Genomic DNA, 14,241 nt, shown 5'->3' on the forward strand with positions numbered 1-14,241 from the left:
TAATGAATGTTTACTGATAAAGTCCATCAAACTGATTTGTCACACAATTTATAACTAACGTTTGCAGCTGAGTCCCCAGGCTACAAGTTGCCTCAGACTATAATGAGACTGGGGTTTTTTTAATTTAAAAACCATCAGTTTGTAACCTGTGGAAATCCACCTAATCCAGAATGTACTTTGGATCACAAGTCAAGGTTCACATTTTTATCCTCTAATTCTCTTAGCACTTCCTGTCCGTAGCACTACCTTTTTTGTCGTTGATGTTTCATCTAAGCAATTTAATTATAGCCATAGTCTTGCATTTTGTCAATAATTTGTTGTGTTTTTCACCTTTTATTTAGAGATGAGCTTGCAGTCAGGAACACTGGAGTTCAAATCCCATCTCCCACAGGTGATCGTTGTACTACACTGGGCAAGTCATTTGAACTGTTTACCTCAGTTTCTTCCTTTGCAAAATGGGATCATAATAGTACTTAGGTCCCATGGTTGTGAGGAGCAAATGAGATCTTTGTAAAGCGTTTAACAAATTGTGCCTGGTGTGGAGTTTAAAATTGTCCAACTTGCAATAAAAGAAACTGAAGCAGAGTTCTGAGTCAATGACACTGTGGGAAACAGAGGGAGGGGTTCTGTTTCCACTGGGTCAAAACTCTCAGTGGTGATAGCTAATCACAGTTGTGATCTAGCAGAATCAGGTAAAGAAGGGCAGAAACGTGTAAGAGAGAGCAGGGGTTAAGTGTCCACAAAGGTCATTAGCCCCTAAGGCTGAATGAAAACTTCAGGTGGCCCTGACCAGTCAGAAAATGGTTAGGGGCTTTCAGAAAAACCCAAAAAGACAGAACTGATCCAGCTTAAACCAACTGAGGTCACTGGCAGGGTCACCTAAAATCCAACTGTGCTTGATTAATGACATACAGTGGGCATGTCAAAAGATCGTGACCCAAAAGAGAACAGACCAATCTGTCCTCTGATGGGAGGATTTGTCCGGCACTAACGTTATAAAAATGCCCTCTTAGCTGTCATCTCTCTCTCTCTCTCTCCCTCTCTCTCTCTCCCCCTTTTTGAAGAAGGGTGGAGTTCACCTTGGCCAAGGCGTTCAATTCTTCTGAAGTCTAACAAATTTTTCTTGATACTTTTCAGTGTCAAGTGTGTTTTTAACAACACTCCACTAAAGGGTTGATGGTCTCCTCTAATGAAGTGGTCCTCAGAGCTTCCTCATGATCTGAAGTGCCCCCTTCCTCCAGGACCTTAGTTTTATGGTGCTTGATGCCTGAACAATACAGGTACAGGTGGAGCAGACCAAATGTAGAATATCATTGGTTGATAGACCTTGCCCTTGACCCTCCAGGAGAGTCTATACAAAATACAGAATCCCATTGTTTGACAAATGGCTAAATGATCAGACTTGGACAAACCTACCTTGACCTCTTTAGAGGTCCTCATGAGTATACCCATGGGCTGGTAGAAAGGTAGGCTTCAAGCTGGCAATCATGGCTACTTGTTGATCAAGTGCTACATGGTCATCTCCCCATGTTGGGCATTAGAGGGATGACAAGGGATGGAGAGGCAACAAAAGTAGCTTGGGGGCTTTCCATGTAATTGAGTGACCTCCCACATACTGGACTTGATCACTATGATGAGGAAAAATAAAGGTGGAGGTCCTCTGGCTTTCAATGATTAAGCAAGTGAATTTACAATCTGCAGTTTATAGCTCTGGGGCCTAATATAACAGAAGTTATAACCACTACCCCTACAGAATCACATCAAACTGATTAATCCTGATTGGAATAAAATCGGAGTCCAATTGTGGGAAACAAGGAAGAAATTCTGTTTCCACAGGTTAAAATCCCCAGCTTTTTAAGTGATCAGAGTTATGACCTAGCACGGTCAGATTAAAGATCAGAAACTTTTGCACAGGCCTGATGAGCTGTCTGAGGAAAAACCTATCAGAGAGGAGAACATGAAGTCGTGGCCAATAAATGGTGTGGTGAAAAGTTCAAAATTCGGAACAGTATAATGTTGCTTGCATTGGTCTGAACAAATTGTAGTCTTCCTGTAGTCTTATGTGAGAGCTACCCGTTCATTCTGGGAGAATGAAATGTAGAAGGTGCTCCTTCCTCCTGAAGAGGGGTAGAGTCAGCTTTGCCCAAAGTGTTCAATTCCTCTGAACTTTGCTGTAATAAATTTTCCTTGATACTTTTCAGTGTCAAGCTTGTTTTTAACACAATTAATCATCTATCACACTGACACATTAGTAGGCACTAAGTAAATGGTAGCTATTGAGATGATGAGACCAGTCAAATAGACTGGTCAAAGAAATACTGAAACTAAGTGGGGCCCCTCTGCCCTTCCACCCAGGGCTGAACTATAGTATAATGATTTGCATAGATTCTGAACTACCTCCCTGCCCCCTTTGCCTATAGTGTCCCTAGTTACCTCATCTCCTTGCCCATAACAGGTTTTCCTCTATAAAAACCCTAGCCTCTCCTGGCTGGGGAGGGGGCATCTCCCTTAATCAGATGTCTCCCTTAAGCTACATGTCCCTTAAGGGGCTGAGGAGCCTGCTTGGTGTGTTGTGCTACACAGAATAAATACCTTTACTTGATTTGGAGACAGCCTGAGAAAATTCTTTTGAGACAACCTTGCACTCCAACATTTTGAGAACCTCGACCTTACTATTACTGTTATCATGTGAGATTTGGTTTTTTGGGCAAAGATTTTTTTCTCGGTCTTTGTCCAGTGTTAGCTTTATACCAACCACCTTATCGAGATGAATGTAAGCTTAAACAGTTGTGCACGATTAATGTAGATAACATTTTCTGTACATCTGAGCTAACTTGTCAGCTTGCTGACCTTCGTAAGGCTCTTGAATGGCTTGGACTTCATCTTAATTGAATGGGCATCAAGTGGGGGTATTGTGTTTCTGTTTCAACATTTTGGAAAGAAAAGACAATTTTCCCTTCGTGGGAAGGAGGAGCACCACTCCCAAAGGCTGGAGAAGGGATGAGACTAGTGCCATCTTCTGCATGAGGCCTCTTCAGGTTCCCCCTATTTTTCCAGCTGCTTACAGCTTCCCACAGGCTTACTCTGTATTTATTGGGTACTCCTCTAGACATGCTATGTTCTTTTCCTTTTTAGAATATAAATTCCCTGAGGACCCAGCCTTATTTTGCTATCGTCTCCCCTGTGCCTAGGCCACCAGAGGCCTAATTGGTATGTTTGGATGTGTGTATTGGGGGTGGGAATAGGAGCAGGGAATTACTTTCCTGGGAGGGAGAGACAAGTGCTGGCTCTTCTTAAGAATGAATAATTGATAACTGTAGTTCTGTCAAGTACATTTGACTGAGAACTAACTGGACTTGACCTGGTTTTGGTTCCCAGGCAAATAAATTGCCTAGGGTTCTGATTATTTTGCAAATCTCTCATACTGTCTCATCTCAAGATTCCCACGCTTTCTTTGTGGACTTTTGCTTGTTATGCAAAACAATGTATCTGGTGCAAATGAGAGAACCCAACCCATCCCACCCGTTGGGGGTGGAGTCAACTTTGGCCAAAGTGTTCAATTCTTCTGAACTTTGTTGTAATAAATTTTCCTTGATATTTTTCATCACCAACCATGTTTTTAACACAATCATCTATCTCACTGACATATTAGTAGGCATTAAATAAGTGGTAGCTATTGAGATGATAAGATTCAAATAGACTGGTCAAGGAAATCCTGAAACTTCCTGGGGCCCCACTGTTCTTCCACCCAGAGCTGAATAATACTCTATATAACCCTATTTCCCACTGCTCCTCCTGGGGTACTCCAACACTTGTTTCGTGGTTCTCCCAGCTGCAACTCACCCCATTAAAGACTTCCATTTTGTTGTATTGACTGATTCAGATGAATACTTTCCGCTGACATTTTTGAGGCCTAGACATATAATTTCAAATTGTTTTATCACTTGCTCTAAAGTGCAAGTTTAAATATGACAGTAGTCTTTACTAGAAAACCAAAACATGCTTTATCTCAGTTAAAAGTGAAAAAAGAGTCAGAAGAAACTGCACAGAACTTTCCAATTTTACTCTGATATTTGCTTTGCTACATTGCCAACTTTCCAACATGTATATTTCCAGCAAGTGATTGATATTCTTCTTCTGGTAGGAGGTTCAGGATGTGAATTGTAAGCATTTTTAAACTTCCTTCATCCCTCTCTTTCTTACTGTCGTCTAGCCATCATGGCTAGCCTTAAGGCTTCAGAAGAATCTTCATCTGTTATTGCAGTGTGTTGTCTTGTATCTGGGTTTAACAAAAGTATCATGATGAGTTGTTTTTTTTAAATTTTACTGCTACCTTTTGCTTTTGCACCACACTTGTTTTTCCTAAATTGCTTCTCCCCTCCCCAGTATTTGAATCTTTTCCTGGTAACAAGAAAACCATTTAAGGAAAGCCAATGGAACACTAGAGCAATGGCTGACTTTCACTATGATCGCATCCATTTCTGATGGCTCCTGCCAGGAATGGTCTTGATTGCTTGGCTGACAGGAAATGTGCCTCCTGTTGAGTTATCCAGGACCAGAGCCATTCATTCACCAGAGGGCAGCTGCTTTTTAATGCTGTCGTTTACGTTTTTGTAATCATTGTATAAAGTGTTCTTTTTCTTTACTCACCATCCCCTTATACAAGTCTCTTCATGTTTCTCTAAATTTCTCATATTTTTATTTCTTGGGGTATAATAACACTTCATTATATTAATAACTATAATTCATTCAGCCAATTCCCAATGGATGAGTATCTATTTTCTTCCAAGTTTTTTTTCCCACCTCAAAAGTACTGCTATGGACATTTCTTTGTACAGATGTGACAGGAATATATTATTCATTCCTCTGTCAGTATGAAAGACCCTCCCTCTGAACAATCCTAGGCAAGTCATTGCCCCCACATATACTGGCTACATGAACCTGGGCATGCCTTCTAATGTCTCAGTAGTGTTGGCAATTCCAAGACTATATAAGTTGTAGAGAAGGTGCTGACCTATGTTGGTAGAGAGAGCTTTTTCATTTGGTACTTCCCTATACCACTGAAATTATAAGTCTAGTGAACATCCATATCCCAATCTTTCTGTAAGTGTTATCCTTAGGGCTTATGCCCAGTAGTGGAAGGGCTAGAACCAAAAGTTACTAACAGTCCCGTGTCTTCCATAATCACAAACTTTTCCAAAACAACTAGACTAATTCATAGTATATTGGTGTGATTATCTTCCCATAGTCCTCTCAATACTGTTTCCAATTTTTGTCAATTTCATAGGCATCAAATGAAAGCAACATGAATTCATCATTCATAATAATAAGCACTAAGACAAAAGGTTGATGAGGAGGTCTAGCTGAAGCCATCAACCCTGACTTGAAACCCAAGGATTTGACCATGCAGACTTGAACCTGTTCCTTGGGCCCACCTTCTCTCCTATTTTTCTGCCCTTCAAAGTGAGAAATAAAAACTCTCTTCTTTGACTCCTAGGCCCAAGCACTTGGGTCATTTGAAATTCACACGTGCTACTGTCCCAAAGAAATGAGGCAAAGGAAAGAAAATTATAGATTTAGAGCTGGAAGGGACCTCGATGTTGTTGTCGTTGAGTCATATCTGATTCTTTGTGGCCTCGTTTGGGGTTTCCTTGGCAAAGATGCTGGAGTGACTGGCTGTTTCCCTCTCCAACTCATTTCACTGATCAGGAACCTGAGGCAAACAGGGCTAAGTGACTAGCTCAGGGTCACACAGCTAGTAAGTATCTGAGGTCAGATTTAAACTCAGGAAAATGAGTCTTCCTGACTTCAGGCCCAGCATTCTATCCATTGTGCCACCTTGCTTCCGTAAGGGACCCTATCAGAAACCATCTAGTCTAACCCTCTCATTTTATTGATGAAGATACCGAAACCTAGAAAGGCCATGTGACTTTCCCCTGTGCAAATGACCCTAGAGTCACACACAACTCTTACTTGTCCTTGGAAGAATTTCACTTGTCCCTTGTTTATGACGGACTAGTAGTTCAGTTACTCACCATGGTTAAAGTATTCTTCTTCCATAAACACAGAATTTTGATTCTGAAAAGAGAATAAAAAACAAGGATGTCACAATACTATCAGAGAGCTTAGGCCCTTCCTCTTGATGCATTATTTATATTCAATACTTCTTAAGTGCCCAAACAAAAAAAATCAGGAAAGTTACAGTGAGAGGACAATATCATAAATGTCTTTCAAAGATCTCAGGGATTGGATAGTTCCTATTTCACTGCTATGAGAATTCAGTAGCCTTGTACTACTAAAAAATAACAGCTCATTTATATAACAGCTTTGTGAGGTAGACCCAAATCGCACTCCTATACTGAGATAACCTAACTGACAGCAATCAAACTAAAGACAAGGTCCAGAAAGTGGACCTTAGGCTGGGTGGTCTTTGGATGTTACTTGAATATTATGTCCAGGCCAGTTTAGATCCTAAAAGAGGCTGACTAGGCTGCATAGTGTTAACAATTTAAAGGACATTTGTAACTCTTAGTTATGAAATCCAAGATGATATTAAATATACTGAGGTCCACTTTTTCATAAATCCTATATAAATGAGCTCTTTGGACTTATCATTCCTGCGCGATCTGTTGTTATCAACCTGGTTTTGTCCCCATGTGCAAGGATCTGGAGAGCCATACTTGTCAGTGTATATCATTGCTGAGTGTGTAACTGTTTTTAGTAAAAGAGAATTAAAAAAAAAAAATCATCTGTCTCAGTGATGGGGGGAGAGAAGAGATGGGGAGAAAATTTGAAACTCAAAATCTTGTGGAAATGAATGTTGAAAACTAAAAATAAATAAATAAATTGAAAAAAAAAAAAGAATGAATCAGGAATGAATATGGCTGGGATTTTAAGCTGGCTTTGCCCTTTAACGGTGGATTTAATTAAGTATCTTGCCCTAAGAAAACTGCTATTTCTTTTTGGTAATACTAACTGTCCAGTCATTCTAAAGTTCTACAGAAAGGAGAAAATTCATGTCAGTACTGTAATCCTTTTGCCACCCACCCAAGAAGCAGCTGCACTGATGCTTGCTTTGTGACTTTAGAAAGTCATCTTACACTAACAGAAACATGGCTTCTATTTGGTTGGTCTGCCAACCAATCTAGGTCTATCCTGGATGTCTCTGCATGGAGGAATAAAGTCACATTTGGACTGGAGAAACTAGCCTGTGACCTCTATCTTCCATCACCTAATGCAACAGTCCCAGCACTTGCTTGCTTTGTAACTTAGGGCAAGAGATTTTAACGTACAAAACCTATGAGTGGAAATATACCTGAGAGCTATCCAGCCTAGGAGTCCCCTTGACAACATCCATAAGTACTTATCCAGCCTCTGATTTTCACACAGCAAGTGAGGGAGAAATTAATTTGCAACTAGATGGTCCCAATAGATAGAGCACTGAGCCTGAAGCCAGGAAGAACTGAGTTCAAATCTAACTTCAGACACTAGCTACTGTGACCCTGTGCAAATCATTTAACTTCTGTCTGCTTCCATTTCTTCAACTGTAAAATGAGGATCATAGTAGGACCTACCTTACAGTGCCTAGCACATAGTAGGCTCTTAATACCACTTCTTCCCTTCCTTCCTTTCTTCTTTCCTTCCTTCCTTCTTTCTTTCTTTCCTTCCTTCCTTCTTTCCTCTCCCTATTTTCCTTCTTTTCTTCCTCCCTCCTTCCCTTCTTTCCTTGCTTCCTTCCTCCCTCTCTCCCTTCCTTATTTTCTTCCCTCTTTTCCTCCATTTATTCCTTTCTTTCTCCCTTTCTTCCTCTTCTGCTTTCCTAAATCCCAAAGCAATCCACTGCACTTTGCGATAGCAAGTCTCTCTCTACAGCGCACCTAAATTTTTCTTCTCTAACTTCCACTCATTGCTCCTAGTCCTGCAGTTACATGTGCAACCATCTTATTCAGTTCTACTATATATATATATATATATATATATATATATATATATATATATGGAAATATCCATTTTATTCGGTGTTTGTTAAGTTCAGAATAAAAATATAATTAAAAAAAAAGAATTAACCCTCTTGGATGAGTGTACTTAATTTTTCACAGAATAAAGCTGGGAAACAGCTTTGAGCATGAGCTTGTGGGGTCCTCTCAAGTCCTGCAGAACCTATGAACTCTATTTAGATATACTGGTCTCATATAATAATAACAATAATTATAAATAATAGCTGACATTTATATAGCACTTATTATGTGCTAGGCACTGTGCTAAGCATTTTATTTGATTCTTACAAACAACCCCTTCAAGGTTAGGTGGTATTATCCCATTTTAAAAATGAGTAAACTGAGGCAAACAGAGGTTAATTGACTTGCCTAGCATCACAGAGCTATTAAGTATCTGAGATAAATTTGAACTCTGGTCTTCCTGATTCCAGGGCAGTCATTCTATCTAATGCACTGCTTAGCTGCCTCTGGCTTCCCTTTTAAGAAGTGAGAGGTAGGTACCGTGACTTAAGTTTGTCCATTCATCCTCTTACCCTAAGAGAAATTCTGCTTCTGCTTGTCAGATCTGCTGATGACCTGTCTAGGCCTGTCCCAGGTTCTCTCTACAGACAGAAGAATGTTCATATTAGATCCCAAATGACACAACCTGGAACCTTGATCTGTGACTGGGGGTAAATATCTTACCCTAAGAGATGTTCTGCTTCTTTTTGACAGATCCATTGACTTATCCAGGCTATTCCTTAACTCCATCTGCAGAGAGCCAAAAAGTCATGTTAAAACCCAAGTCACATACCGTTAAAATTATTTTTAATACTCATTCTAATTTATTTCACGGGAATAATGCTGATCATGATTTTAAGCCTTTGACTTTTAAGAAGTAAAATCATTGATATCTTTGTTTTTGTATCATCATATCCCTTCCCCTCTTTCACCCAGGGGGTCATCCTTAAAACAGAGTAAGGAGAGAGGAATGAAAAAGTGATTCAGCTAAATTAAACAACACACACTATAGGCAACACTGTATAGCCATAGTCCCCTGCCTTTGCAAAGAAGGAAAGGAGGTATGGATGTATCTTGTTGTGATAATAATAAATATGTTAAGGCAAAAAGAAGACAAAACCAGATTTATTTGAGGATGAAATGATGGTTTACTTAGAAAGTTCTAGAGAATCTGTAAAAAAAAATGAGACAGTTGATTCAGTAGAGTGGCACTACATAAAACAAATTCATAAAAATCAGGAGGATTTCTATATGGCAAATAACAAAATACAAGAGGAAATAATAGAAAGTCAATATTGAAAATAACTACCAAATGCCTAAAATATCTGGAAGTTAATTTTCATCCACTGTTTTTTGTATCCTGTCACCTGTGACTCTCTCTTAGCCCAGAGAGGGGAGGAATTTAATTAGAAGGACTGGGGAATGTCTGTCTTCCTGTCTGGACACTGTCCCTTCTCTTAATTCCCAACATTGATTCTGTACAGAGTCAGAATCTGGTCATGGACTCTAAATTTCTACAATTTTAATATTCTGACAGGTGAAATTACTTCTAGGGCCTTGTGCTTTTAAGTGACTCCGGGTTGCAGAGAGGTTTTATTTAGGCTTTGGGGTCATTTCATTCTTTTACTGAATACATTATGGTGGCAGGCTTATAAAGTACTCAGTATTGGTTTTAGCTGTCTCCTTAATCCAGAATGTCATCAATGGTTTTAAGGGAAAGGTAGGAGGTCATGGGGAGAGAACAAGATGAGCAGAAGGGAAAAAAGAAGAGAGGGAGAAAGGGAAGTAAGGGAGAAAAGATTAAATGGAAGCCAAAGTGATAAAAGAGATAAAGAGGAGAAAGGGTAACAGAGCTAAAAGGGAGAGAGAGGAAGAAAGGTGAAAAGAAAAAGTAGAAAAAGGAAAATAAATTTTGATTTTCAGAGAATGGGAAAGAGGGAAAGGGAGAAATAAATTGAAGTGAGACATATTCAGATGACCAAAATCCTGGTATTTGGGACTCTTTTTAGTATGGCTCATTATGGATATTCAGGAAGACACCTTTTCCCTGACGGGAAAAATAATATTGGGGCCTATTCAAAAACCCTCAAGCTGAGGATAAAACTGGTTTTTTCCTTCATATTGCCATGGTCACTCAACATGGAATAAGTATTCAATGAAATGAGTTTAAAAAATCCCTACCCTTGGGGAATTTTCAGAAATCAGTCCCATTTGGGCAGCAGGAATATGAATCATGTATAAAACCCTTTTGTATGGTTGTTTTTAGTTTGCAAAATACTTCCATTAGTCTTATGTAATTTTTGATATTTGATTACATAGTTCTATAGGAAGGCTCTTGTCCTAAGTCCCCCAACTGATAAAGTTGGGACTGAAGCTCAAATCTAACTCTCACTTCAGTGTTCCTTTTACTACACATGTAGTGGCAGGATGGGGTGGTAGATAGAATATTAGCCTGAGTCAAGAACATCCAGTTCAAAATCTGCTTCTGACACTTAAAGGGTGTGTCAAGCTGGGGAAGTCACTTAATGCCAGTTAATATTTGTATAGCTCTTTGGGGTTTTAAAAGTCCTTTATACATATTATCTCACTTCATCCTCTCAACTGTTCTGTGAAATAGGTACTATTATTATCATCACTGTTTTACAAATGAGGAAACTGAGGCTCAAAGAAGTCATACAACTAGTGTCTGAGGTGAGATTGGAACTCGAATCTTTCTGATTCCAAGTCCATCCTTTATGCCAGGATGTCTCTCTGAGTTGTGGAAAGAATTAAATGAGATCATGTACACAAAATTCTTTGCTGATGTTAAAATAACATATAAATGTTGGTTATTACTTAATGAATGAATAGCTGTTTATGTTTCATTTATGTTTTTCACATCTCTCATATATGTTGGTGTCTTCTCTTACAGTTTTGTTTTGTTTTTTTGACTGGACCCATGATTTCAGTGGTATCGGGAGCACAGAGTAAGAAATGCTATCTGTGCAGCCTGGCACTTTCTCTGCAATTTTTAGTCTTAGAAATGTTTGAGGCATTGAAAGATTAAGTGATTTGCCCAGGGACGTGAAGTCAGTTTGTCCCTGGTGGGACTTGGACTAGACTCTCTTGACTGGCAGGCCAGGTCTCTATCTACTCTTGCATGGTTGCCTCTACTATATTAAGCAGTTGGATTTTTAAGACCATTTCTTCTATTTCTTTTGTAATAAAAATTAGCACCCAGTTCCAAGGTATGTATATCAGGAACATCTCAGTTAAAGGGCTCAGTGATCTTGATATACTGTTAAACCTTGAAAACAGATAAGGTTTATTAATATATTGGATTATAAATCACTTACACAAAGTTTCATTGTTGCATTTTCAGATACATGATTTCTCAACATGATCAGAGTACAGAACTATCCACTACCTATAAGGGGTGGGGAACGTGTGGCGTTGAGATCACATGTGGCCCTCTAGGTCCTCAAGTACAACCCTTTGACCAAATCATTTGGATTTGGAATATTTTGAATCATTTGGATTTAGTGAAGGCACTGTACTTGAGGATCTAGAAAGGTATGAAAAATTATTTCACTTGGTAATCTGTGTGTTGGAGACTCAGAGTTCCCAGTCTCCTCCCCTTTCTGCTCCAAAGTTATTCAGGACATCACTGATAAAGAGATTGCATTGAATCTTCTTATCTCTGATTTTATCTTATTCAGGCTTGGGTGTAGACAGATTCTTATAGGATAGAATGATGGCAAGATGACACCAGGCTCAGTTGACCAAGATTAAGCGACCTAAATCATGTACTCAAAAGACCTCATTTTAATATAACCCATCTCCCAGTTGTGTTGACCAATCAGGGTTGACTGGCACCCCTTGGGAACACCTTGCCTACTCTTAGAAGGGCATATAACCCTGTACTCCCAAATCCCAAACTGAGCCAGTTCTGAACTGGCCCCCTTGGTGGGGGGGGGGGGTCCAGTTTTGGACTGGACTTTTAAGCAATGCATGTCAAGCCAGCTTGAGACAAATTAAACCACGGACACACACACACTCTGATTTCACTTGTCTCTTTCCTAGAACAGACTCTGCAATTTACTGAGTTTCGACAAGGGCCACATGTGGCCTTGAGGTCGCAGGTTCCCTACCCGTGAATGAATGAACTTGTGCTGTTTCTGTTTTTCCCATTTTTGTCTGAAGAAGCAAAAGCTTAATTTGTTTTACAAAGTTTTTGGCTTCTTTTGTGGCTTCTTGCAGTCTTTTGGAATTTAATCTGTAAATCTGGTAATCTATTGTTTGTTCACCATCCTTGCTACTTAGTACTCCTTCTACTTCCTGATCCTCGGCTACTTGACAGACATTCTCAAGAATTTTTAATTAATCATGTGATTCTCTGAGTTTCTGAACACCCTTCTTGCCTTTTGTAAAAGTCACAGCAATATTCTGCCCTTTCATTCCTTATTGTGGAGCAACATTCCAATGTGTAAAGTTAGTATTCAATATTTTCTAATTGATATTCTTGGATCAAGTTACTCTCCATTCTAATCCATCCCCCACACATCTGCCCAAGTTAATTTACTAAACAGGTCTGACTGTGTCACTCCCCCTCTCCCACTCTACTCAATAAACTCCAGTGGTTCCATCTTACCTCTAAGACCAAATCTTAACCTCTGTTTGTCTCAGATTTTTTTAATGTGTGAACCTATCCACATTTTTTTGAAGTGTGAGTATCCAAGAATACCTTGTGCAACATAGTTTCATCTCCCTTTAAAGGCGAAGGATCATTTCTTTGGCATTTTCTATTTTTATATCCACCAGTGTGGGAAATCTTGGGTAAAGACTCACCCAGGCTAAGATCTAATCAGATAGAACAAGTAAATTCTAAGTTTAGGTTAATGGATAGATTTCTTGCTCATTGTGTTTCCTCAGACAGGTGATATGGAATTTGATAAGTCTCCTGGACCAAGACTTGGGTGATCCAACTCACTGTACCTCAAGATGTTCATTGTAATTGAGGAAGTTGATTCACTGAGGACCCCTACTCTATTCCAATCAGTATTAATCAATTTGATATAAGTGTAGTGATTATAAATTCTGTATACTTAGCCCCAGAGCTGTGAGCTGCAGATGATAAAATCATTTACGTAATCATAGGAAGTTAGCTAGAGGTTGTCATGGTGACCAAGCTGAATGTGGCAGAGGTGACATAGAGTGTGCCCCAAATTTATTTTTGTACTTCTAAACCATTCTCTCTAGTCCAACATAAGTAGGTGTCCATCTCACGACAATCTTATGACCACGTAGCCAGTGGAGATACTCTTTGCTTCACCCAATTTGTGACCCTGCTGCTCAACCTGTGACCTTGCTGATACTTTGTTTTGCATATTTTAGCCTACGCATCATACGTCAACCAATGGAATTATTCTGTATTTGATATAGCTGTTCTTGAATGTTTAGATATCTAAGCTTATAAAAATAGAGTCCGGGAAGGAGGGGGCATCTCAGATCATAAGGAAGATCTGAGGTCCACTTCATTAGAGGGGACCATGGACCCTTGTGTTCCATTGACTCAGAACTTTGCCTCAATCTCTCTTATTGTAGAATGGATAATTTTTATCCCTACATAATGTAGCTAGTCTCTCACTATAATATTCACTCTCTCATTAATTGTTAACCCATCTGAGTTGATTGCCACCCTCAGGAACACCTACTCTTTCAAGGGTATATAAACTGTGAACCCACCGTAAGGAGTCTTTGGCACTTGAGAGGACCACTGACCTCTTTTATTAATAAGCATTCTAGCCTTATTAATAAAATGATTAAATTACCCAGAAACTATGTCTCTCAAACTTTTGAAATGTCACACCTATAGTATTTCATTTTTTAGTACTCATAATAGCCCTTGATGGAATCATGGCAAGAAAAATTATCCCTTTCTTTTTAAAAAGAGAATCAATGAGAAAAGGTTCAGAAAGTATAAGTGACCACCCAGGCATTTTGTGACCCAGCTGGGACTAGAATTCAAGCCTTCAGATTCTTTGGTCCAGACTCTTTCCATTACTACACCTCATTGATATTCAAAGGGAAGTACACCTCAGGAGAAGCCTGGACTCAGCCTTAGGCCTTGAGACTCACCTCCTGTTCTCTCCTTTCTTGAGCCAGTGTGAAATTACTTGATTTCTTTTGGGACTCCAGGAGCTTTGAAAGTTTCTCCACAAGAAACATCTTGTCTTTTCCCTCCTGTCCAAAACAAGAGTGGCAC

At 39.4% G+C, this 14,241-nt stretch overlaps 1 protein-coding gene across 6 annotated transcripts in view; it reads right to left on the reverse strand.

Moving 5' to 3' along the window:
• Positions 1-4,048: 4,048 nt before the first annotated feature.
• Positions 4,049-14,241, reverse strand: part of TMC5 (transmembrane channel like 5) — a 137,348-nt gene continuing 127,155 nt past the window's right edge. For 5 of the 6 annotated variants that reach the window (XM_072598003.1, XM_072598004.1, XM_072598001.1 and 2 more), the window contains 5 exons: positions 14,115-14,219; positions 8,682-8,747; positions 8,531-8,599; positions 6,036-6,078; positions 4,049-4,279 (listed from right to left, as the gene is read on the reverse strand). In XM_072598003.1, coding sequence (XP_072454104.1) covers positions 4,200-4,279; positions 6,036-6,078; positions 8,531-8,599; positions 8,682-8,747; positions 14,115-14,219 — 363 coding nt within the window. In that variant the 3' untranslated portion in view covers positions 4,049-4,199. The remainder of the gene's footprint in view (positions 4,280-6,035; positions 6,079-8,530; positions 8,600-8,681; positions 8,748-14,114; positions 14,220-14,241) is intronic. The other variant, XM_072598005.1, reaches the window with a different exon arrangement.

The sequence above is a fragment of the Notamacropus eugenii genome, chromosome 3 (assembly GCF_028372415.1).
Source record: "Notamacropus eugenii isolate mMacEug1 chromosome 3, mMacEug1.pri_v2, whole genome shotgun sequence".
Classification (NCBI taxonomy): Eukaryota; Metazoa; Chordata; class Mammalia; order Diprotodontia; family Macropodidae; genus Notamacropus; species Notamacropus eugenii.